The following is a 26980-nucleotide window of genomic DNA, read 5'->3' as shown; positions in this document are numbered from 1 at the left end:
CATTTTTTAAAAGCTGATGTTCTTTTCAGTAACTGCTCCTCCTCTCTTTCCTTAGCTCTGACACAACTCCTCTCTTAAATGGATCAAGCCAGGACAGAATGTTTGAGACCATGGCTGTGGAGATTGAACAACTTCTGGGAAAGGTAACTCAAGTTACTGTGGTTTTACTTCAGCATCTAGGAAACATTGCAGTATAGATTTCCGTGATGAATGTTAGGAAATACATGTGTGGGTGTTAGACAAGTGTTTCTAAAGCTATGTGTCTGCCATTAGAGCTAGGTCCTTCAACTTACACATTGTAACTTTCTTAGAAGAATAAGCCATTTCATGTTTTTGTGGGGTTTTTTGTCTTCCTCTAGCTTACTGGAATAAATGACAAAATGGCAGAATACACAAATAGTGCAGGAGTACCGTCCCTGAATGCTGCACTGATGCATACATTACAGCGTCATAGAGACATATTGCAGGTAACAAACACATGTCCTTCTTGTTCTTATTTTATTTCTTTGATTGGAATAATTACTAGCAGTGCTGATAATAGAGCATGCTTGAATGTCTTACCAGATGATTTAAATGCCACTGATCCCATCTCAATTTTCTTCTATCCAGACACCCCAGTCAGTGAACTCTGAGTTGAAGAAATAGCATTTTTTTATGTCATATTGGTGCCTAGTACCTAACCAAGAAGGAACAGTAAAGCATGTCATCTTATGAGGGTGTCTTTACAAAGGGGAAGGGTACTGTAATGAATTATTTTGTCTGTGTGGTCTGTTCTGATGTGAATTTCCTATTTGTATTAAAGAACAGTTAACATTTGAAAAGATGGTTGGATCTTACTTGAGTATGTCGGGTTGTTAAATTGATCTCAGGATCCTAATTTTGGAATAACTGTTTTATTACAGGATTATACGCACGAATTCCACAAAACCAAAGCAAACTTTTTGGCAATACGAGAAAGGGAGAATCTGTTGGGATCAGTACGAAAAGATATCGAGTAAGTCATATTGTGTGTTACAGCCATGGCCTGGGACTGCCTCGGAGGGAGAAGGTGGGAAACTCTCCTGTAGGAGAATACTTGGTGTAGCTTATTTGTCTGTGCTTTGAATAAAACAAAAGTTACTTGAATTCACAACTCTTATTACAGTTGTGATAAGATTCTGTTTTGTTGTTGGATTCTAGATCATATAAAAGTGGGTCTGGTGTGAATAACAGAAGAACAGAACTATTCCTGAAGGAACACGAACACCTTCGAAAGTAAGTGTTACTTGTTACTTACTTATGTTGCACGTGCCTAACTTCTCTGGGGGATGAAACATTCTTAATTTCAAGTATGTGTGAAAGCTTTGTCCATTTGTAGATGTGTAAGTTCACAATGAATGCCTTGCACTATGTATTCTGTGACGGTGCTGCTACTTATGCAGCTGGATAAACATTTACTGCTTATGCTGACTGAAATGCATATAGCAGGTAGTAGTCACAGTAGTTTTCAGTGATTCTGACTTCAGGATCTTGTCAACTCTAAGTGACGTTGTATGTTTTCTTCAGTGGGTTTTTGCAAGTCGCTCGTGACTCAGACTTCATGCTTGGCCCCTCTTAAGGAAGTAGATGCCTTTATAGTATACTAACTGGGATAAGGGTTAAGAAACAAAACAAAGTCTGAATGATTTAGCTGGTTTTCCCATTCTTCTTTGTCAGACAGTGAAGAACCTTTTTTTTCCTTTTGACTCAACTGAATGTGTACAAAAGATGATGGAAGAGACTAATTCCAAAATTACCTGTGCACTTAAACTACAGTCAATTTGCAACTATTTATTGACCAAGATAAAAAGCAAAATAGAAAGCACTTTCTTTTTATCTTTGTTGCAGAGAGGGCATTAGATTACAAATAGCTGCTTTTTGTGTTCCCCATTCAGCAAAAGCAGAACAGTCAGAAGGAAGAGCACTGGAAGGTTCATGTTTTCTAGATAGTCAAGAAATAGTACTGATCTTCATGCCTTTGTGTTCTTGGCTGTAGACATGCTAAACCTCATTCTTACACAAGAGGGCAGGCTTTAATTTAAAATAAATAAATAAATAAATAAATAAATAAATTACCTGTGTCTTTCTCAAATGTGCTCTTGTAAAGATAATTTAAACTTCTAGCCAGAACTGCACAAAAAGCTTTTATAGGAAATGAAAGCCAAGTTTTTCAGTTGTGGCTTAGCACCATTTCATCCTCAATTTTCTTTAATATTTTTAAAACTTAGAAATTAATTCATTTAAAGCTTGAATTATGACTTAGGCTAGGTTGGATTTATTATTAAAGATGCATGATCAGAAAATGTAAATTTTCCAGGAAAAAAACCCAATCTTAATATTTTGGAGGTGAATGTTACCTGAAATGTGGTACTTTGAAGAATCAGTGTCAGTTAATTTGAGTAAACCTGATTCTTTCCCAGTGTTGTATTTGGGGTTTTTTGTTTTGCTTGGGTTTCTTATTGGAGGGCTAGTAAATACTTTTATGCATCTGGCAGTTTAAGGCTACAAATATTTCTGGAGTTGTAAAATATGTTTGTAAGAAACTGGCATTCCTCTACTATTTTGAACAGTTTGAAACACTGAAGAGAAGAAAATTTAGACCATTTCGTAAATATTTTCCAGCAGATGTCTTCAGAATTTGAGCCTAGCATTTGTTGTGTCCTTGATTGCTTTAATCTCTTTAAACATGCTAAACTCTCCAGTATGTTTTTAGGATAAAAATGCATGAAAAATAGAATTAAATAAGGCAGTTTTGGAAGCAGTTAAACTATCTTCTAGGTGATTATTTTAAAATGTCAAGACTTGAAAAAAAACCCCACAACACTGAAAACAAGAAGTGTGAGTTGGGGATCTTTAGGAGACAGGTCCAAAACTAATCCTGGAACACCACTGCATGGTGGAGATGACTGTAAGGTGTGTAAAGAAATCTGGTGTAGAAGCAGAAGACAACTTTGGTGAGAAACCAGAGCTTGCAGGTTGTTCAAAACTTTTGAATTGAGATTTGAATTGAAAGAGATACTGGCAGAGGAAATTATTAAAGAGTTTCAACATATTTGTCTTCAGAGAAAGCAGTTAATTAGCTCTTAATGCCAAAAAGCTGTAAAAGCTAGCAAAAGGTCCCAAGAAATCACAAGGAGCTGGCAGATTACACCAAACATGCTCTTAGGATAAGCTGACAAGCTTTATGTGAGTCTTGATGCTGCATATTTTCAGCACAGTAAATTAAGGTGCTAGACTAATTGATTTAACTACATAATGAATATATATTTATACCTTGTCACAAAGACACAGCGGTAAAAACTCAAATGAATTTTTAGTGAAGTTGTGAAACCTATAAAAAGAGCTTGAAAAATGGAGATGGGAACAGAAACTTTGCAGGTGTATTATAATATGCTGCAAAGTAATGAAATAATGTCACAGAAATTATATATTCGTATCAAATACTGGAACGTTCACTTGGTTTTGACCCTGTGTAATTTCTCATATTAAGTACTTTAACCTATTACATATTTATTCCATGATCTGATAATGGAGACTGCATGAGCTATTACGCCACTGCAGAGTACCAGACTCATCTGTCAGCCTTTTTCTTTATGCACTACCATGTGAGACAGGATAAGCGGAAACTTGAGTTTACTCTTGGCGGTGTTTTCCGTGAATGCTCTTTAAAAAGCATGCTGGCAGCACTAGGCAGTGTTGTTTCTGGTGGTATCTCACTGGGGAGTAAGAGGAGGAGAGCCAGAAAGCTCTTCTCTGGGAGGGACTTCGGCGAGAAGATGGACCTCTGCTTTTTTACCTAAATCTGCATTTTTTTTCTTTTGTTACATTTTGAACATCATCTCTTCTGAAAGAAGAATGAAGGAAAATCTGTCTCATTTTTACATACGTAGGTAATCCTAAAAAGGAGGGGAAATAAGAAATCTGTGAGTACAAAATTTCGATGAATAAAAGGATCCAGCGTGTCTTAAGCACCAAGGGAATTGCAACAGCTGAAGCTCTGTGCGAGGTCTTGCTGTGCCTGTAATACATAAACTGCTGTCCATTAAGCCGTGAGGATCGTGCGTCCATTTGGATTCGCCTTCCCCGGGTGGGGCCGGCTGCTGTGTCAGTGCTGCTGGCACAGGGGTGTTGAACACTTTCACAGCAGGATGGTGGTGCTTGGGGCAGCCCCCGGGCTGGGGGCATGCTGGGCGCTCTGCTGCTGCACCCCCGTTCTGGGAGGGTTAGAGAAAGCATGGCGTGTTCTTCTCTCTTCGACTGAAAGCTTCGCTGCTGGTTCAGTTAATTTTATAAATTGGCTGATTCTGAGTTTTATTGGGAAGGGAGATTTGTCTGGAAATTTTATTGACTGTGGCTAGCAGGCATGAAGTTTATAAGTCACCCAGTTTCCTACTTCTATACAGATAACTCAGGGATAGTTTAACCTACCTTTAGAGAGCAAAGCAATAATACCTACATTTTTTAATAAAAATTTTAACACCTGTTAATTAAAAGGAGGCTGGAAGACAGGTCTTGTTGAATATTGATGCTCTGTTAATATTTCTACCTAATACCCCAGATCTTTTGGCATATCAGATGCTTAAAGAAATGCCAAATCTGGCCTGGTCATGTTTGCAGTTGATTTTTGAATTCTTGTTTCCTTGGGCCTGTGCCATTCAGTAAAGGTGTTTGTCTCATCTTTTCTGTTCTTCTACTTTTGGCTAGGGAGGTAAACAAGTCATTCTTTTTCTTGTAATACTGTTTTCCATCTAAAGAAAACAGTTTTGATGAATAGATCTAGCTTAGCATTTCAAAAACTGCTCTGAAAAGTGCTGCCTCAGAGGAAAGAGTCCTGTCAACTTAGTGTTTGCCCTGAGAAATTCTGCAGTTATTGATGAGTTGTAGTCTAAGTCAGCCAAGAAGGGACTAATGCGTTTGATTAAATTTGCAGTATTGTGTGTGTATGCAAATGAAAATTTCCCTTGTACTTGCATTATATGTGAATGTTACTGTATCAGGTGATACAAATGAATTTGTGTAAAAAAAATGATGAAGGCTTCCAAGGTTTAGATAGAAATTACAGATTTTATTCCCTATGATGAATTCATTGTAAAACCAGATGAAAACTGGACCACTTAGTGGTACTAGCATTTGTGTAGCAGATCTGTCACTGTAGGGCCACTGTATCACTGTTGTTTTATTAATCAGTGCTCAAATTCAGACATTTGTCCTTTTCCAAAAGAAGTGGCTGGTGGGAAAGCAGGTGCCTGTGCTAAGGACATAAAACATCCCTGTGTGTATTAAAAGGTTTAGCACTGGGAACAGAGAGGGTAGGGGTGCCAGAATAGGTGGATGAGAAACTTTGAAGGAGAAAAAGAGGAGAGCAGATAAATCAGAGAGGGATGTGTTCTGCATGTGAAAAAGAGGAATAAGAGAAGTGAGCAAAAGAAATAACGGGAATCTGCAGGAGTTGCGTAATGGTGCTATTAATAATACATACCTGATTCGTGGAGATGATTAGGGTAAATTAATGTTCGTGCAGTGCTTCATATATGTGAAAGTAATCTGGAGGACTGAATATTTTTATTGCTATTATTATTGGATTTCATTTTTCAGCAGAACTATTTCAAATTTCCTGTTGTTGTTTGGGCAGAAATGGCCACATTCAGTAGAGAATAATCACCGGGAAACTGCTTTCAAACTTTGTTCATAATACAGTCCAGATCTTAATAGAGGGAGTGACTTGTTGACCATTTTTCCTCTAAATATTGATATTGCTTACAGATTTTCACTTCGGTGCTGATTTGCACGGAGAAGTTAGCTTTGTGAGATGCAGAGACACCTTACAGGGGTTTTGATTACAGGTGTGTTGATCTTTTGGCAAAAAGCTACCAGTTCTCTGCCTTAATCTCATTTCCTTTTCTTTTGTTATCCCTGTTCTCTGCTCCACACGCCCTGATTTCCTTTCACCATGCTGTTGCTGCTCAGGTTCCTGCGGATTTCAGTGCACCTTCAGTATTCGATTAAAACCAGAGAAGTGCTGTTGTCTCTCCTTCCATCCCCAGGGAGGGGGAAGCCTCCAGTCGCCAGGGGAGGACACACAGATGCTTGGGCAGTAACTGCTCTGGTGTTTCACCACTGCACCTCTTTCATCTTCTCTTGGAAGGAGAAAGACTATAGGAAAAAGAGCTAATTCACCAATTCCTTTTTCCTTCCCAAGGTGGTTGGGGAAGCAGCAGGGAGGGAGGAGTGTGATGAGCCTCCTCCCTGGGTTCCTGCTGGCTGCCTGCTCTGCAGCCTCAGAACTGCTGAGTTTTGCTTTAGTCAGGCCCAAGAAGGGTTTTGGGTTTTTCTTAATTGCAAAACTTGCCTCTAAATTAAACTTTGTTGTTGTTGTTGTTGTTCATGCCATGCAAAATGTGGTGTTCTTGTCGCTCTATTCTCTTAATTTTAATACAGATTTTAACTGAAGCAGCACTTGATAATGAATAATTTTCTTTGCTTTATAGCAGTAGTGAAAAAAACAGATTTGCTATGAAAGGACAATGCATGTCATCCATGGCCTTGGTCTGGACGCTTTGCCAAGAAGCACCAGCTACAATGTAATTTGGCTGCAGACTTGCTGTGCAGTAATAACGGGAGGCTGCAGTGCTTTGTCTGTTGAACTGGAAGATACAGTGCGAGGAATCTGGGTTAAAATGTTTCTCTGACCATTAATTGCAATAGCTCTGGCACTGGTCTTGTCACTGTTTTCCCTAATACCATTCACGTGTTTTCTTCGTTTCTAGAAGAAGGAGGTTTGAGAAACGATTGCGTCAGAAGTGCGTGTTAGTGCCTCAGTTAGCCAGTCAGGATGACAGTAGTAATTACCTTACTGACCGACTTACCACTGAATAGCCATAACATGAACTTTTTGGGCAGGGATACATGCTCTGTCTGAGCAGTGGCACAGATAAAGTGGTTTTCAAGGAAGGGATTTGAAGGAAGGAGTATTTTTGGTATTGCAAAAGCTTACTTAAATGCACAACAACTTGTACTGTAATCCTGTTTCAAAATATGATTCCATTTTCTTGTGGTGCTCTGTGTCCTATTGCTGCAGAGTTTTCTCTGTTGCAGTTATGCATCAGTGATTCCTTCCTTTAGCCTTATCTCTGTGTGGGTTGAATGGGTTTTATTTGTAGGCATGCTGGCAGAATCTCTGTCTCTTGAAGATTCATGGCAGAATGACACAAGGCCACTTTGCAAGCGGCTGGATCAGCTTCCCCTGTAACAGTCCCAGACTGAATACAAGACTTGGACATATCATATACTTAACTGCAACACCAGACTGAGCACAACTCACCCATTTTCTTATTTTAATAGTAAAATACTGCTCAATGAGGGAGACAGTTCATGTCTTCTGGAAATAAGAAACTTCACTGCTTGTTATGTGACTGTAATTATATGACTATGAGCAAGTTACTGAAGTAGTTTAATGAGAATTTGGGGAGGTTCAAAGCTTGCAGGCAATGAAGGAAGATGCTCTCCTGGGTATTGATATTATTTATAAATAACTTAATAAAAGAACATGAAAATCAGCCAAGCACTTCAGGATTTAAAAGAGGTTTTCCCTCTAAAAATAGTTTGAGCTTCATTAGAGTAAAATCAACTAGTGCTTTTCATCTTCCTTGTGCTGTATTTAGGCCTTTAAAAACCAAACCTACCCCAGAAGATTATGTTCATCTCACAAGGTTTATTTTCATGCTTTCCCTATAGTTGGATTGCTTTAGAAAATACTGTAATCAATAATTTCCCTGAGATTGATAACTGTTGTGATATTTTAATGCCTCAATATGTCTAAAATGAATGATTTGAAGAAAGGCAAGAGATGGGACACACCAAACAAAAAAACCCAACAGACCCGCCACACGCGTGCACAAAACCTAGTTTGGGGACTTCTTCTGTAACTTCCAGTACGAAATTGGATTATCCAGGTGACAAAGGATGGCAGTCACACAGGGCTTGACATTAGGAACCTCAATCTCTTTTGTTTGCTTTTCACCTGTATAAAATACAAAGGTTTATGCATGTACTTCCATGTACCCCCTGGGAAAGACGCTACAGAAACTGTCCGAGGTCTTTAGGAATATCTGGAGAAACTAAAGAACAAATCCTCACAACACAGTGTTGAAAGATTTCCTCCATATATCACAGAAGGAGGGTGGTTAGGACTAAAACTCGTCTCTAGTTCTTGTCTTTACCTTGGAAACAACACTATGCCCTTGATTTGAGGAGAGGGAAGGATGTAAAACCACACTTCAAACTTCAGAGCTTTGCTTCTGAAGTTTCTTGCTCATTTCAGAAATAAACAAGTCAGTGATGCATGTTTTATTTGTTTTTAGCTTTCCTTTCAACACCATTCCTTAACTAGGACAGCTTCCCCCCCACACTCCCAGGGTCTGTATTGAAATTAGGACTTTGACAAGTACTGAAATCCTTCTTACATGGGTTGGTTCTGAAAAGTAGGTGCATCTTTTGAACTGAATCAACGATGGTGGAGTTTTATAGAATTTATTTTGTGGAATCTGAGAATTGTTATTCTAATGTGGCATGTCTTTTTTTCTTTTTTTTTTTTGTCAGCGTGGCTGTGTACTTCATTATTCACTAAGGCCAGAAGTGATTGTTCATTATTTGCTATTGGAACCTCCAGTAAAAACAAGCTGTTGAATTTGATTTGATTTATATTGATATGTTAAATAGTGATTATTTCAGTTTTTCTCAAATACAGACCATATCTCTGGAAAGCTATCACAGAACTGTATAAATGTAATTCTTGAGTTTATTTAACTTGAACCTCTGTAGTTGTGCATTAGAATGAGGTTCTCATCATTCTTGGCTGCTGTATGGTAGGCTATGCAGATACCTAAGTGTGGTGTTTGGCCAGTGGTTTGTTAAAAAGCATCAACCTCCATCTGCTGAGGGTACATACTTTCTATCAAATCCATGACAGTAAGCAGAACTAGATCCAAATGCTCACGAAAGCATCCCTATTTTGGCCTGATTATACAGTTTTGCTTAGAGCCTTTCAAGGACCTTAGTTTTGTTGTCAAGTGAAAGATGCAGAGTGCTTTCCTCTCACTTGAGAGACTTGTTTATGTTAAGTATAGTCACACTTCTGGAAGAATGCATCTTGTTTAGTTTTAGATTAAAAGGCAAGCCTAAGAACACAGTGAAATTGGGTCAGAAGAAAAATGTTGAGCTCTTCACCCATTAATGAATTGCATCCTGTATTTGGACTGTAGATGGTTTAAATGTTGTGTGCACTTTGACTGTCAAACCATGAGTGTTCATTATATTGTATAGTTAACTGTGCAGTTTTAAGACTCATGTTCTGAAACTTTACAGGCAGGTAGATAGTTGTAACATTAGGTGCTTTGGCTAAGTCCTGGATGAAAGCCATACAGCTTTCTACATCTGCCAAACAAGCCCTCAAAGCCACAGCAGGTGAAAATGTAGTTAGGAAGCAAAATGCATTTCTACCAATGTGTATTTTAGGGTTTCATACTAAATTAAAATTGGGTTGCCATCCTAGGGATAACTCACTTCATTTCTGTGTTAGCTTCACTGGAAATGAAAAAGATATTAATTACAGAGTTGTTTATATGATGGGGCTTTTCTGGAAGACATTCCTCCTTGTGTTCTCTTTTCTTGGTGGCTTAGGAGTGTGTGAGTAGTAGAACAATTTTTTTAGCTTTGTCTAGCTTCAATCAAAAACCACTGAGCTAGAAAAGTGGCACAATCTTTTTTGTTGCAGTACAGATTATAAACAGCTTGTGTTTCTTGTAAGTTGGGCATCTATCTTGTCTGTGTGTGCCCAACAAATCAGTAATGACAGGTTATCTTGGAAGAGCTCATTTTTCATCAAATCTCTGTTGGATATCAAAGGCTCTGTTGCTTGGTTTTGAGGGTACTTCCCTTTAATTAAAGGTATAAGCCAAATGGTATGCTTTAAACCAGAGGTAATAATGAAAACAGCATTCCCACTGAACGCTGGTTCTGCACGCAGCATGTAAAATTTGAGGAAATGCCGATATACTCCATTAGTAAGTTACTGGAATTGTTCTGACAGTTGTGGTTGCTGATAATGACTTACAGTAAGGCCTGCCCTTCTCAGTTCATTTAACTTTGTTCCTATGGGTAATATGGAGCAATTATATGGGAGGGTCAATCTATCTAGGAAATTTCACAACCATGCATAGAGAGCCCCTAGAAACCTCATTATGTGGCTGTTGGTGCCATCCTGGCATTGGGTTTGTGCTTACTAATAGGCAACCAGCTGCTGCACTTCATTTCGACCATAGGAGCTGGTTTCATTTTAAGTTTTTAACTGCGTTCTTTGGGTAAACTGTATACTGCAGATTATTGAGAAGGCTCTTATTTCCTTATAGATTTGCTTTAAGGGAATAAGTATTGCTGTTGCTCACCCTCTTGGGACTCTCAAACATCAGGCACTCTCCCCGGTAGTCTTTCTTGTGCGCCAAAGAGCTTTCTTGGCTAACTCCTCTTTTTGCAGAAACATTTCTTTCACTCTGTTGATCATTCCCAGACAAGTCCATGGAGTTCAGTGGAGGTGCAGACTGTACCCTTTTGAAATCCAGGAGAAACAACCTGTTGGTGTTCTCAGACCTGTGAAGGTGGGTCCCCGTGTCCAGGGATTTCTCCACAAAGTGAGAGCACCCCTTGGTACTTGCTTGCATCCATTAAATTGTTCTTTAAACTGAGAACAACTAATCTTTCCATTGGTTATGGTTCATATGTAGACATGTTTACAGATGCTAGACAGCTGCAAAAAAGTACTTATATTAGCTTATCTTAAGTCCAAATTGTTGGAACTGAAGCTGTTGGGACATTTACTTAAGGATGTAGCTAGGAGTCCAGTTTTTAGGGAGTTTTGTGTCATAGAATTGTAGGTTTGAGGGAGTAGGTTTCACCGTTTTTTTGTTTGTTTGTTTGTTTGTTTTCTCCCTCTAAATCCTTTGGCAGATTATTCCCTATGGTGAAAAGCATGCCTTTAAGGTACGTGTGAACCACTGGAAGGAAATTCAACACCAAATAATGTCGGTTAACTCCTGCCTAGAGCAGTGGATTGTGTTCCAGTGCCTTTCATTCTAGACTTAAGACTTGCTTGCATTGATTAAAAGCAGTGTGAAGTTGTGCTGTTGTGCTTTTTTTCTTTTCCAGTTTTGCAACTACCTCATTCTTATTGGAAGTGATTACCGAGTGTCAGGCTCCCCAGTACAATGATCTGTAGAAATAAGCTTCCAAGTTCGGAGGTTGTAGGTTTGATGTTGGTAATAACGTACTGTTCCTTTGGAGCAAATCTATGCATTGACTTAATGCTCATGTTTGTGCTGGGTTTTATGTTTGATTGTTGTAGGCTCTTATTGCGTTTTACCTACTGGATCAGAAAGTGTAAAAACACTTCATCTCCTTAGCATCCAGATTTTTGCTTTGATTAACATATAAAAACCCACAAAAGATAGCAGTTTGTGTTTGTATTTGAACCTTTCTCTGCTTTCAGTGTGGTTTCTGTGGGCAAACTGCTCTTCCTTGAAAATGCCTGTTTTATTTCACATCTTTGTTTTTGACCAACTAGCTCCTCTTATGCTAGACGTGTAAGATGTATGCTTTGTAGTCAAATATAATCCTTTTCCTCCCTGTGCTGGATTCATAGCAGGTGGTATTTCTGTTCTTCATTAAAAACACAGGAGTGAATTTTGTGGTGTCTGCTCAGTCCTCCAGTATTTTTTTTTTTTTTTTCCTTTTTGGGTGTTGTATACCCTAGATGTGTTTGCCTTGCCATGCTCTTGTGTTAGGTCTAAGTCGGTGAGTAGGCTTGTATACTGATTTTTTTCTTCATTAGCAACTGTAGGAGACTGTCCAAACTAGCTAAGCAGCTCCACTGGAATTTGCTCTTTCCTTGACACTCAATTGAATCAAGCTTGAGACAAGTCTCATAAAATCTGCAATATCGTGTTTGTTATGACAGGAAAAAAAGAGTGTTCTGCTTTACATTCTTCTAAAGTTTTTAAAGACCTTAACAATCTTCTGATCTGTTTAGATGATAAAGGTATGTTGATGGCAAGCAGAAAAAATTAGTCGGAGCTGGGGTTTTTTTGTGTGCACAGTGTTTCACTTCTGAGTTAGGAATGATTATTATGGCGTAAATAACTGTACAAGTTGATTTGCTTCACTGTAATCTGCATATTTGTATTAGAATATCAAGTATGTTTTGCAATATTTGCATTCCTGGAAGCTCCACACTGCTTGGTGATCCAGGACTGTGAAAATATGAAAGATTTATTGCAGGCAGTTTGAAAGAGCTGAGACTACTGATTGATCTTGCAGTGAGAGAAAGAACAAAGTAAAATTATTATTTCTGTAATTATTCTTTAGGAAAGTAAGAAAATAGTTAAATGCTATATTAGTTTATTCTACAGGGTTTTTCCCTAAAACTTTTAAATTATTCTTTGTGATAATACTGCCTTTCATTTCATCTGAAGGGTCTAAAAAGTGCATTGTGTAATGAGTTGTGTGCAGATGAGTCTTACTGCTCTATCTTGTTTCTCTGGCAAGTGCTTGTGTTGGGTATCTAGCTAGTAAGTCGGCAGCAAAATCTATGGATGTGAGAGAAACCCAGTCCTCACCTAAGCAGTCATCTATATTCAGTAGAATTTTAACTGCTGGCATAGAGATTTGCTTTAAAAAAACCAAAGAACATAAAATGCTTTCTTTAGTTGTAAAAGCTTGATGTGATGGGCAAGCTGCTTTTCTGTCCTAGAGGCATATTTCACTTGTTTTTTTTTTCCTTTGGATTAATTTACCTGTCTGCATATTTAAATGACAAACTGCACAATCTTGTCTGAAGACAGCAGTTACACCACATAGGCCTGATTATTTCATATGCATGACTGCTACTGTTGGATTTGTGCCATTTATTACAGTAGGTGATTGCCTCAGCATCTTTCAGCATTTCTTTCATATAGTATTTTTAAATGGCTTTGTCAAAGTCCCATCTGTCTCGACAGGTGAAAATGCATAGCTTATTGAAACAGATGGCAAATCAGATTAATGTTGCCCAGAACCATCATTTGCTTGCTTGAATGTTCATAAGGTAATGTCCACTGGATTAGTTGTCTTTGCTTGGAAAGCAGAACAAAGTTAAGAGATTTTTTTTACCTTTTTTTTTTTTCTGAAGAGCCTCTTTTGTAGTGTTTTGAATGTGTAAGCTAAGCAAAATTACCTCTTCCAATTTTTTTTTTTTATTCTGTCAGTTGAACACTATTCATAATTGTGATACCAACTTCTATTTGTGTAAAACAGGTTATTAATAGAGTTGTTCAAACTTCCCTTGGGTCTCTGGGCCCTGTTGTATGTTGTGTTCCTGATCTTCCTTAAATATGACTGATATTTTGTGTGGTTGTGAACTGTAAAATGATGAAACAACTGTTTGCTCCTCTTTGGTTATCGGTGTAAGTGAATGTTACAGTCTGCATTTGGCAAGAACTTTGAAAGATGTTAAGAGATGCTGTATGAGTGTATGTTGTTCCCTCTAGAAAAGCTTCTAGCATCTGCTTAAGCTGAACTTTTGCAGGAGGTACAAAACTTAACAGAACTCTGAGAGATTATGATGTGCAGATTTTTATCGTAGAATGTCCCTGCTCACCCTGCCTTTACCAAAATTTCTTTCCTGTTCATTTTCTGCTGGAGGCTGTTCACCTGCTGGAGGTTTCCAAGTAGAGACGTTTTTGGAAATCCTCTTGGGGCTGTCAAAAAGTGATGCTTCTTGGGATGGGCAGCTCATACTGGAAGTTGTGTTTCATAAATCTGTATGTTTCCTGGCTATTTATTTAAGACTAGAAGAGTTTGTTCAGTTTACCCTTACCTATACATCAGTCATTCTGTAGAAAATTCACATGCATCTCATCCTTTTACATAGTTGGGATGGCCTCTGTGTGAGTTGAGGAACATTGGTCTCATGACATCAGATACCTGTTAGATTTGCATCTAACATCCCTGTTTCTTGGTATTGAGAACTGTTTTTCACTGGGTTTATACATTTCTATTAACTTGGCCTGTCGTATTACAGGTAGCTATGTTTCCAGAGTTTATTTTTATGTGTGTGTATACATACATAAATAAAAAATAATTGAATCTGAACCTTTTAAATACTTTCTGTCTTTACGTCTCTAATTAATTAATAAAACTGCCTAACTACAGCTTTATCTAACATAAAAAAGCAGTTAGTATCTGCAGTGAACTGGCAAGCCTAATTTTCGTGCTCTGAAAACCTTGGAGAACATCCTAGTTCACTTAAGGTCTTTGAATGTATTCAACTTCCCTGTTGTTTTAAGATCATCATCATCAAAATACTATATTTCCTTCAGTTAAATAAACAAGAGCTGGTAATGCTTGTAATTTAATTTTTTTTTCTTTAATAGGACTGTTCTAGCAATGTTTTGTTCCATGGAATTTTTAGAAGTGCAACTTATTTCCAGCTTGGCTCCTAAAATCTTTTTATTGTTAATAAATTAAAAAAAAAAAAATCAAACCTTTTTAAAAATGGTGCATTCTTGTTCACCATTCTTGCTTTTCAGACGGGTTTCTGATGTTTTTTCAGTTTACTCTTACTACGCACTGCCCACTTAATACACCTATCTGTTAGAGACGATGTATGAAAGGCACTCTCAGATGAATTTTGTGTCTTTGAGAATCAGTGATTACAGAAATTTTTAATGCATTGCTTTTCTGTTCTGTTTGCCTCGGGGACATCAGATGCTGTGAGACTCGAGACTGCTTACATCATTTTGTGTACATAACTATGGGGTTTTACTTTGCTGTGCCAGTGGTAATAAATACAACACAGTGAATGAAAATAGTTTTATTTGATTAAACCGATGTACTTCCAACCGATGTGAATCTTTGGACTGTGACTTTGTGTTAGGAGCAGAAAGGAGGGTTCCAGTTCCAGTGTTTTCGGTGTTTGCTGCCCCATTTGAGTCCCTCTCAACTTAAAATTGGGCAAAATATTTTTAGTGCTCTGTGTGCTGTCTCCATATTTCAAGCCATGGACTTGACTGAAATAGCCACCTTCATGCTTTCACTCCTCTTCACAGACAAATAAGGACATTCTGTTAGCATCTCCCCCACCCCGAGCAGTTTACACACGTGCGTGCAGGCTGCACAACGTGCTCCTTCACCGTGCCTCCGGCTGGAGATGTGTGGGGGGATCTCCAGAGTTTCTGTGGGTAGAAGAAAAGTTCCAAATCGGGCAGCTCTGGCTGAGTCAGAGGCAGGACGGGTGCTGCGCCGGAGGCCATTGGTACCTTCCTTCCTGAGGTGGCAAAACACTTGGAACAAGGAGGGTGGAAAATTAAGACAGTCGTGGCCTTTCCAGTGTTTTTTAATCCTTTTAGTTTAGCAGCAATAAATTCTGCTTTAGTACTGGAAGCAATATCCAGTACAACACAGAACTTCTTTCTGTCAGATTTTCTTCTTAAACTGCAAACTCACTGTTGGTTTGGGTTTTTTTTTCCCAGTTCTAGGAGTTTGCATAAATCTGTGGGGTAAACCGAGCAATTGTAGGGATGCATCATTGTTTCTACAATATGGGAAGAGAGGATGCAGTCACCTAGCTTGTGTCAGTGTTACATTTGAGATAGTGATTGCTGTAACAAAATACGTTTTTCTGGGGTTTCTTAATTGACTGTAAAACGATTTAAAACCTGTCTATAAGAAGTTAAGTACAGAAAAAGAGAAATCACTCAACTCTTCTGAGGATCATGTTTGTCACCTTAATCTTGCACATCCATGTTTTTTAATGAAATGTTCTCTCTGTGGTGCTGTATTTTAGGCTGGCCTTTTCCCAGCAATGCTACACAGAAACTTGATTTTAATATGTGGTAGCGAGGGGGAAGGGGCACGTGTTATCCAGGTCTTTCTCTTACAGATGGTGTGTATTCTGTTTCCCATAAGCATCGCTTAATTCTCATCCAACTGGCATTACTATAGAAAGAACTCGCCTCCTTAACCACTGTGAAACCACTGGTAAACTAGCTCTGAAACAGTGTTTTGAGATGTTATTACCTGGAACCAAGTCTCAGCTTTTATTGTTAATTATGTTTTTTGAAAGGGTGGGCAGGACTGACCAGGATTCAAAAGCAATACAACTAGGTAGTTCCTTCTTTATTACTCCTCTCCGAACTGTCCTGGGCACCTGGTGCACATCAGGCTCAGTTAACATTCATTAGCCATGAATCATGGAGCCCATTCCCCTCTTTCTGACTTCTCGGTGCCTTATGTGTTCTCCTGAGCTCTTGCAGACAGGAAATGCTGCTCCAGAGGACACTACGTGCATTTTCTCCAAAGACTCTCATCAGATATACCAAATCTATGTAGTAGCAAAAAGTGGCAACATCCTAAAATAAGACACTGGAAGGGCAAATTTGTTAAGGTTTGTAATATGGCGATCATTGATTTAGTAATCTAAAATAATACTTAGTGCTTGTTACTTTTTTTAACTGCCTTTTTTTTTTTTTCTTTTGGCTTTCAGCTCAGATCGACTGATAGAAGAAACAATAAGGTAGGAATGAATTTACTAATTTTCATTATTTTCTGTACAATCAGTGTTTAGACTGAATTGTGTCTAAAGATATCAGTCACTTTATACAATAACTATTGTTCACAGCTCATAGGCAGTATTACAATAAACTGGTGGTTGGGTTTATTTTTTTTTCCTATTTAATATTGACATAATGGTGTTACTTCAATATTTTATTCATCCTAGTTTAGAAAATCTGTGTTTCCGTTCAAAGGTGAATAGCCCCTACAAAAACAAAGGAAATGATCGAGCAGAGTGAATCTCAGGTTGAGCTGTTGAGGGCTATTCTAGTAGTCATGTTGTTTCTTCTCACAGTGACACTCTTCTACAACATGATTTTCTGTAATCCTTCAGTGTATTCTGCACCCTAGTGTACAGCTGATATAGGTAAGGGTTTTTACCACAAGGGCTTGAGAGGTTATTGCTGTTGTATAGTTATTTATCTTTTGGGGTTTTTTTATGTGGTTTAAATACTTGAGCAATACCTTCTCTAACTGATCTAGAAATTTTAGAACCATAGCATCATAAATTACTTTTATCATCTGTGCCCTTCCTAATCTTCCATTGAACTCTGGGATTTTGCAAACCAATAATTCAGAGTGCCTGACTTAATGGTTTTAAATTTTAGATTATTGCTTTAAAAAAAAAAAAAAAAAAAGGAAGAAAGCAAGATATGCTTTCAGATAATGCATATACTGGCATAAGTGATCAAGAAGAGTAATTATAAGTGCAGCAAGGCTCTATGTCCATTAAGGGCTGGCTAGCTTATGTACATTCAGTGGGCTCGGTATAATTAACATGGTGGAAGAACGTGTTAAACCACGTTAATGTGCAGTGGTGAAACAGAAGTGGTCAGTCCAATAATGTCTGAAAATGTGGCTGTAATCTCACCACAGCCTCATAAAAGTATTTGCCAAACTTGGCACAGTTATTGAGAATATTTGGTATCCTTTGGGTTCTAGTCCTTTCCTGATTAAAAATCCTCTCCTTTATTGCCGTGCTTGTAGTGCTACTTTTCTGTCTTATAAAAGTGCTCAACATTTGTTCAATCTCTTACTTGCTGCCACTCCAGTAACTAGAGCATTAAACGGCATACGGTGATTTATTAAGCTTAATATCCTGCAGCATGACTCGCATCTTATCACTTGAGCTCTTTGCCTGGCTTCTTGGTTGTATGTCAGCAGAGAAGCTGAGAGTGTGTGTATGTGTGATACGAACCTCCGTGTCGATTAACCAGTGCAAGAGAATGCAGCTGTAACAAACTGGAGCTCAGGAACCGGGCAGCCACCTGAATCACCCACCAGGTTCCTCCCTCAGTCCTGAGCCTACTCAGAAGCTCCATGGTGCCATCAGTAGGTGTTCCTAGCTGGTTTAAAAGTGCTTGGAGTTTCATTTGCATCAGCTGCAGTCCTGTAGTCGACTACAGATGGGCTATCTCCACAGTGACTGCTTCTCACCCAGCAGACCCCACCACACACTGCTCAGAGCCGCTTGGTGCTGTTTACTGGAAGTGCTCCTTCTGTTAATAAATGAACTTTGATTATTTTTTTTTTTAAGAGGCTACACTCCTCGTTGCACCATTTATTATCTGTAGTAAATGAACCTCTTGTTGTGGTTGTTGCCAAAAACGTTCTGTGTTTCTTTTTGTAGAAAAAGAGCTTGTTCAGTAACTACATTGAGCAGGAAATGTAGGAAATGTAATTTCATTTATGTCATCCTAATTCAATTCCGACTCTGGAACCAGGGTGAATCTTTTGTTTTACTCTTTCTTGTCATCCCCAGTAATTGCAAGTATTCAGGTATGTTATTAATTGGTGGTAAACCCTGCTGCATTTTAAGTGATTTTTACTGGACGGAAATGTACTCAGCTTCTGATTACCAATTGCTTTATCTGTTGTAAACCAAGTAAAAAAGGAAATTGTGCAGGGGAAGCTGTTCAAATGCAGATTCCTTGAGTGAAGTCAGATGTAATTAGCTTATTCTGGCTACTAATACTGCTCTGTCTTCAAGGTTTACATATGCTGTAGCTCATTACTCATTATTTGGGTGTAATTCAGGAAGTCAAGAAATCACTTTTATATTTTTAGGGGTTGCTATTAAGCAGCGATTCTAAACCCTGGAAAGCATTTTCCTGTGTGTGCAAGAGGCTGCATACCACTGACCCCACTGCCAGGGACACTACAGCTAGTGCGAATTGTGAAACCCTTGCTCTAACTTTCTGTAGCAAAGAGAACCGAGGAAGTGCAGAGCCTGAGTCTCCCTCCGTGTGGTTCCTCCACGGGAGCAAACATACGTGCAAGAGGATTTATGGGTACCTAAGCTGAAATGATTCAGTAACTAAAGTGATGAGCAGGGCTGTCGTTCCAGATGTTTTGTTAGTACTAAACTTTTAATCAGTTTTAAAATGATTTACGTGACACGGGTTCTTACTGCAGCATATTTCTTTCCAGAAACGAGTGGGATGTGATGCTGCAGTTCTTTTAGAACAGTGTTCACTTCTCTCGGCCATATTTAAATATAAGCATAGATTTTGCTTAATATGTTTGATGTTCTCAGGTTTTCATTTCAAACATTAGCACTTTTCCAAAATAGCAAATGATTTATTTTTTGTTTTCCAACAACTTACATTTTTAGGTTGGCTCAGTTTGAATTCTTTTATAGTTTTGCATGTACAGTGTGACAGGTTCTTATTGTGTTACTGCTTCTGAGGCCTGATTCAGGCTGATTTGTCAGTGTTTGTATATTCACAGATTGGACTATTTCACTATGAAGCCATAGATTTAATTTTTTTTTTTTTAATCATCTCCTTATGTAGCTTGGGTATTTCTTTAGATAATAATTAGGATTTAATAAAAGGGAAAGGTTCGGTTGCATTGAATCTTGACTTTTTGGAATGGAAAGGCATGAATTAGATTTTGAGCCTTAGCTCTTTTCAGAAGAGCCTTGCCAGAGTGTCTAGGCAAAATCACTTGCATTTCTGGGGGAATGTTCCTTTTGTTTTCATCTTAGGCTTCATCAAAAGACGCGATAGTCTTTAAAGTAATTTGAAAGATTGTGTGTGTACGTATGTATGCATATTATACACATACGAATATATATGTATAGATACGAATATATATGTATGTATATGCAAAAAATGAGCAATATAATCAGAATTTTTACCAGTTAATAACTAGAGATTGCATTTCTATGCAGAGTCACAGAGTCCATTCCCTTAATCACAGACATTGTCATGAATTTAAATGAGCAGGTATGATTCATGGAGTACAAAATGAAGGATAAGTTCGAGTAATACATCAATTATTTGATTTTTCAAAACATGTCTTGTTCCTTTAAAGCTTTGGTTTAGTTCTTCATCAATGTAGATTTGACTGAGCTGTGGCAATGGATGAAGCAAGGAATTGACTTTTTGGTACGTTTCACTTGATAATCCGCTGCTATGTGGGGTGAAAATACCCAGTGGCTTAAATATCTGTCTAGGTAAAAACACTTTGCTTCCAAGTCAAGCAGCATTAAAAGTGTATCTCTGCATGTTAGATTAGTTTGACTGTGGTAATAGCTGGAAGTGTTTATTACTCTGCCCTTTTTCATGCCAGTGAAAACTGCAAACTGTGTACAAATATCAGTTATTTTGCTTCTGAAGTGAAATTTGGCTGCTTGAATACCCACAGTCCTACTGAACATTGAAGGACAAACTTGAAATGTAAGTGAAATTTTGAGAAAGTACGTCTGCAAACACAGGAATTTGGGATACTCCTGCTGATTTGTGGGAGAGATGGGTGGGCTCTTTGTGGCTGTGACCTCAGGCTTACCTAGATTTCCTCAGTAGTGCAGCAGTCTTTAATGTTGTACTTCAGCAGTGCTTTAATATTAAATAGAGAGAGCAGAATACCATCTGGTTTTAGAAACTTGGTTTACACCCAACTATAGTAGTTCAAGCCAGTGCAGCACCGAGAATAGTTCATGCTAGTTTCCAAATGAAACGTTAAATCAGGGTCATCTTGATTCCAGTAAGATGCATTAATCTTTTATTGTAAATGTTGTGTAGAAGTTTTAAAACCTAAGAATACGGTATGCTTGATCTGGGGGGATTATGGTGGTGACTAACTAAATGGGGCCAATATTGGGAATGGGAAGAATATGATTAATTTTTTTTTTAAATGCATTTGTCAGTGAAGAAATGGCAACAGTAAGCCAATAAGCATATGTTAGGGATGGGAATGAAACCAAAACTGTCTAATGAAGGATATGAGGAAGCTGCAGTACTAAATATTGTACAAGACAAATCAGTGGATTAGTCCTCAGGAGTTGCGTGTTTTCTGGTAGTTCTTAAATTTAATAGTCTCATTTACAGATACGAAGGCTTAGGTAAACCAGCTCATGTTCTGAGTAATCAAATTATGCATGAGTAACAGTGGGCTTTTTTACTTGAATTTTGACTTGTTAATGGTAGCTAGAATCCAGTTAAACTCTTGTTCATGGATATCAGAATTACATTTCATTACTAGACCATATCATATTCACAACAATTTTTTTTTTTCTTTGGAGCTCTTCAGTAAAACTTAGCCCATTGAGCTAAATTTTTCTAAATATTGGATAAAAGAAAGGAAGAAGGTTTCAGTCTTGTAATATGTAAACTTAAACAGTTACATTCTGCCTTTTTATATGAAATGGACAGTGTCAGTCCTCAGATGTTAAAGCAGGAACCTTGTGTTCCACGATAATCTGCAATAATTATTTCTAAAGGCATTTTGGAGGTGTCTCAGGAACACTTTATATCCTGGCAGTCAGTCATTTTGTATTTTCACATCTGTAAATTAATGGATGCCTTAATGAGTCATTGGATGCATCTTATGAAAACATGTGGCTTAATTCAGAAGTGCTTTGAGAAATGCTGTATTAAACTTTATCTGGACAAGTATCAAGTCAGTGGGGGGGTGTAAGATAAGAAGCTGTAGGTTACTGAGGAATCTTTCCTGTGTACGGCTAGGAGATGGGGTTTTTTCCAACTTGGTTCTTAGTACTTCAAAATTTCCTGAATGCTCTTCTAAATAGCAAATGCAATGTTATTGCAAGTTTGTGACTTTTTACTTTAGAGAACTAAAATACCTGTGTGCTGAGTTGTAAATGTATATAATCTGCCAAATGCTGTATCTTCACGCATGTGATAGGATTTGATGTACTTAACTGTTCTGATTTTGTAGCCCCTTTTTCAGCCCTTGATGGTGACTGCTTTTTTCTATATTAATATACAGCTGTTTATTCTTCGTTCAGAATTTCTGTTAACACCTTCTCTTAGATGCTTTCCTTTGTATACTCATGCACTGTTGGGTAGGCAATGATTTGATTCTTCATTTCTCATCTAATCTAATTTTAACTTTTCTCCTAATTTTAGTCCTGAAAAGGCTGTGTCGTATAATCAAATAAATCAGTTGCATTTATGGGTTAGATGCGTTGGTATATCCCCAGGAACAAGCATACACAGTGTGCTGAGGTTCAGTACTAGACAGTCTAGGAGGAGAGGCTTTGTAGACTTTCTTCATTGTTTTTGCAGAAATTAAGAGCTTTGGTTAACTGGTGGTAGCAACTCCTTTAGAGACACCAAGGAGGTGACTGCAAGCCCAGTTGCTTCCAATTAACTATGAGTTTCATTTTCACTTTGTGCTGATTTGGCACTTCAAAAGTATAAAAGAAACTATGCTAGATAGCTGTCCGTAAATAAAAAAAAAAAATGCTTGAAGGTTTTTCATAGTTCTGCCCTGAAACTTCCATTGTTTCGTTGGTTTGTTTGTTTCTTTAAACCTAATACTTTAAAACTTAGGAACAGATTTAGCATTCTAATCATAGAACTGCTGATTGAAAATGTCAGGGTTTTGCCTACATATTATCAAACTGTTTATATTCTCTTTATGACTGACAAACTCTGGATTTCCTAATGTGTGTCCAAGTTTACCAGAATGCTGATATAACCTTAAAATAATATATTGATCTGCCCTGTCAATGCATGTTGTTCTATTTAAAAGAATTTACTGTATAGAACTTTTGGGAGAGTATTTTCTGTGACCTGAAAGCTGTGGGAGCCGTAGGCTGGCCCTTCTGTCACCTGGGTCTCACATATGTTTGTGTGATGAACTTGTCTTGCTTTCCAAGGTATTCTGCTGCTGCTAAAAAAAAAATCTTACCACTTACAACACTCGGGCTTTAGCGTGGTGATCTTTTAGTTTTTATGGGCAAAAACAGAGTTGGAAAAGGCAGCCTTCACCTGAAGAGGTGGTAGCAGATTTTTTCTTTTTCTTTTTTTTTCTTTTTTCCCCATAAATTTTGCCTGGCACATTTTTAGGAAGGCTGAAGGGCTCCTTGAAATGGAGTAGGCAGATATAATGGAAGCAAGCCCGAAGGAACTCGCTGCTCCAGAAATGCTTTAGGGATCATTGATCTGGCCTGTTTTCTTCTTTTAAGACATTTGTGAACGGTGGCACTGACCTTTCGCTGTGAATCCTGAAGGACAGTTGTTAGGCTTGGCTCTGCTGGGTTTGGTCAGCTGTTCTTGTGATACTGGCTGTGGTGTCCTAGTGGAGAAGCCCGTGGTACATCGAATGATCCAGAGCTGCTCGTTCCAAATATTGTTTTGTTCAGAGAGAAACTTGAAATAAAATGTCTAATGGTCTTTGTTATAAAAATATCAGGAATGCCAGTTCTTTGTTTAGTGAGTGTACAGATTGGTGTGTGTGACTTTTTGTACCAGTTTTACATGATACATTAGGGTGTTTAAAGGTGCTTTTTTTTTTTTTTTTTTTTTTTTATTAATCACCTTCCAGTACTAAAATGCTAAATCAACCTAAGTCTTTAGTACTAGTATCTGGACAACTGATGTTTCAACATTTTAGCTGCTATGGAAATATAAGCCCAAATCCTTGAAACCCAGATAAATTCAGTACAGAACAGTGCTTGAGGACCTGATGTATTGAACACGTATATTCAGTTTAGTAAATACTAAGGCTTTATGTAAAATGCATTGTCCAGTTTATACTGCAGAAATTGAGAATAATGTTGAGCTTGGACTCTTGTGTTTTGGTGCTTTGTACCTGCCTCTCCTTAGAAGTAATGCTCAGGTTAGCTGTGATGTTTGTATCGTGTTTGCATACAAACACTGAGTGTGAGCAAGCATTAAATGCTCTTGAAAATTTGGATGTCTGTATTGGGTGAAAAACATTTTGCATTTTCCTGTCTGTTTGTTCTCTTCTGAAATCACAGCTTTAGTTCCCTTTTCACATATTTATAGCTGTTGTATTGTCTTGTTCCACTTAACTTTTATTCTTCCAGAACATTCTTTCTCCATATTTAAGGCTGATAAACTTGTCCAAGAACTCGTTTTAATCATTCTTATTCATGTAGGTACAGTCAACAGCAATATAGGTGACATTTTCTGAGTTATTATGCAGCCATGTTGTATTTGTGTCCTACTTTGTTTTATTTTTGAAATGCATGCCAGCCAAGGAGAGCAGTATTTGTCATACTGTTCCTTCTTAAGCACTGTATCTCAAAAGCCTAAACTTTTATGTGCTGTTTCTCTAGATGTGAGTCTGTGCGGTGTGTCAAAGTAGCTACAAGAAATACTACCTGGGGCTACAAGCAGTAGCCTACCCTTTCATTTTCCTATAACTCTTTGTTTTACGAGCTGAAGAGAAACTTAACGTAGCGAAAAATACTTGTCAGCTGAGTAGTTCTTTAAATCTTCATTTAAATGTCTTATTTTTAAGAGCACAGTTGCTTTTTTTCCAACTTTCAGAATGTATTATATTTGAAATGGGAAGTTGTTTTATATTCACCTATATTGTGTTCTTATATTTGGATAAAGTACGTACAGCTGGACCATGTATTAGTAAAGAAATGGAGTATGAAAACTTACATACCCATGGATGATATTCTTAGGACCAAAGCTCAATATCTGTGCTGTTGTGGTGGAAGCATCATTTGATATGATTGCATTATACACCAGCTCCCTCAATTCCAGCTTATGGAAAACAGTCAGATCAGGCTTGCTGGGGAGAGATGTTAATGCAGGAGAATCCAGGCTTTGCCCACTAATCTGGAGTCAGGTGACAGTATTAATCTTGAGTCAAAGCAAGCAGATCCCAACTCTTCATTGTGCTTAAATGTCTTCAAAGACCTGGTGACTCTTTATCCCAGCCTGATTGTCCAGAAACCTCCTGTGTGAAGCTCCATGACCTGTGTCAGGTCTCAAACTGCACTTGCATCTCCTCTCAACCAGCATGTTCGCTTTGCAAATTGATTTTTAATTGTGAGTCAGCTCTTATTTGCTTCATACTTCTGTAACCATCGTATCCGGATGGCAGAGAAGAAATTTCACATGCTCTCTAGAGTCAAAGTAAGTATGGGGCTTCTGTGGTGAAGCAAACTCCTAAATTTAAAACTTATGCCAAAAGATACCCTTAGGTTTGCTTGTAACATAGTACTATTTTTTGTTGGGGCTGGGAGAGATATGCCAAAATCCTGCCTGTTTCAAGAAATCGCAGTGTTTTCAGTTGTTAATGGCTTATAGAAAAAGAGAAATCGTTTAAGTGTACAGGATAGAGATTAATGGAAAAAAAAAGTGATTTCATTCATGTTACTTCACCTCATTCATTGTTCTCTAAAGAAGCGTTGCCTGCTTGCTTTCCTCTTGTTTTAGCTGTAGATTATTCTTAGCACCAACAACTTGATCCGCTCTTTTTCTTTCTTCAGCATCGCCATGGCAACTAAAGAAAATATGACTTCTCAAAGAGGGATGTTGAAGTCGATACAAAGCAAGATGAATACCTTGGCGAGTATCCTTTCCTAAAAATTTGTGCTGCCAGTGCATAACAAGAGGTATAGTACAATTTTTCACTCTGTCACTTGGGGATCGGAATGTTTTGAAGTGTCAGTGGTTGCATGACCTGTAGTGGTATTGTCATTAGTGACAAATAGACCTTTTATTTTTATTTTTTTTTTAGCAGTCTCACTTGATAATCTCGCTTATGCATCTTAATGATGAATGTGGTGCATAAGTTGTTTTTACTCAAATTTGAACTGCATATAAATCGATGGAGCTTAATTTTCAGGTAAGAGATCTGCAATGGGATTTTATGGCCTTTACTGCTATATGATTTTGTAGAAGCATAATTTCATTTTACTTTTTTGCTTTCAAGACAGTCTAGAACTGAAGCTTGGCATACATTGCTGCTTGTTATGGTTTACAGCTAAGAGTATTAATGACCTGAGTGTCCTCTTGTCTGTCACAGTTTTGTAGATATTAGGATTTTGGCTTGTTGGTGTCTCTTCATATTCCGTGCTCGTGGATAAAGAATGTGCCAGATTGTCAATTTGTGCATGTTTATTGTTTTCCCACTATTCCTTTCTTTCTGTCATAAGGGCCCAAAGAACAACATTAGCATCATTTGATTAGACAGATTACATCCTGAAGAGATGTATCTTGGTAACCCATAAATTTCATTACAGTTCTTAGCAACTGACAAGAACAAAAAAAAAAAAAAAATCCAATAAGCTTTGGCCTTAAAAGATTCTTGGTTCCAAAGACATGAAGCTCTGAAACTTATTATCTTGTTGGCAATTGTATTTTGTACATTAAAAGATAGATTTACATCTTTATGATATTACATTAGGAGGAGTTCTTCCTTATGTGCTGCACTTGAACAGTGCATAGTCATGCTACATGCATGATTTTCTCAGTCAAATGCCTTTGGTTGTTCCCTTCACCAGTAATAGAATTCCATTAAATAAATTCCACAGATGTTTTATGTAACTGCTCCATTTATTTTTTTTTTTTTTAATTCTTGTTTAAGTACAGTTATTAAAAGTAAGTAAGCCTCATGTATTGGAGAACAAAGTATATCAAGTGCTGGTAATTTAGGTGATAAGGTGATGAATTCTGTGTAAATGTGAACTCTGAGCTGTTCTCTCTTGGGTTGTCTGTTATTAGTGAGGTACAATTGTAATCCTGCTAACTAACTATCCATCAGGGGTTTTTTACTGCATCTTCTTTCTCCAGCTTGAGAGTAGGTCTGCATTTCTTGCAGTAATGAGACTTCCACATACAGACTTTGAGGCATGTTAGTGAAAATACTGTTTGCTGATACGACCTTGACTCAAACCCCTTCAAGATCGGTTTCCAGCAGTGAACAGCCTGATTCAAAGGATCAACCTTCGGAAACGACGAGATTCCCTCATCTTGGGTGGCATTATTGGCATCTGTACCATCTTACTGCTGCTATATGCTTTTCATTGATGGATGTTCCCCTCTGGACTCTGCTAAACTCATCACCACCATCCCTGCCCCCCCCC

The 26980-nt window shown here is 37.9% G+C and overlaps 1 protein-coding gene across 1 annotated transcript in view; it reads left to right on the top strand.

The window, feature by feature from the left end:
• The window catches only part of GOSR1 (golgi SNAP receptor complex member 1), a 30380-nt gene that overhangs the window by 1740 nt on the left and 1660 nt on the right, over positions 1–26980 (top strand). The window contains exons 2-8 of the mRNA XM_026861471.1: positions 56–143; positions 360–467; positions 903–994; positions 1180–1254; positions 16589–16618; positions 25382–25464; positions 26800–26980. Coding sequence (XP_026717272.1) covers positions 99–143; positions 360–467; positions 903–994; positions 1180–1254; positions 16589–16618; positions 25382–25464; positions 26800–26924 — 558 coding nt within the window. The 5' untranslated portion in view covers positions 56–98 and the 3' untranslated portion in view covers positions 26925–26980. The remainder of the gene's footprint in view (positions 1–55; positions 144–359; positions 468–902; positions 995–1179; positions 1255–16588; positions 16619–25381; positions 25465–26799) is intronic.

Source organism: Athene cunicularia (genome assembly GCF_003259725.1).
Source record: "Athene cunicularia isolate RWA chromosome 19 unlocalized genomic scaffold, athCun1 chr19_part1, whole genome shotgun sequence".
Taxonomy (NCBI): Eukaryota; Metazoa; Chordata; class Aves; order Strigiformes; family Strigidae; genus Athene; species Athene cunicularia.
Note: the sequence above shows the minus strand (reverse complement) of the source record. Positions and strands in the feature narration are given on the sequence as shown.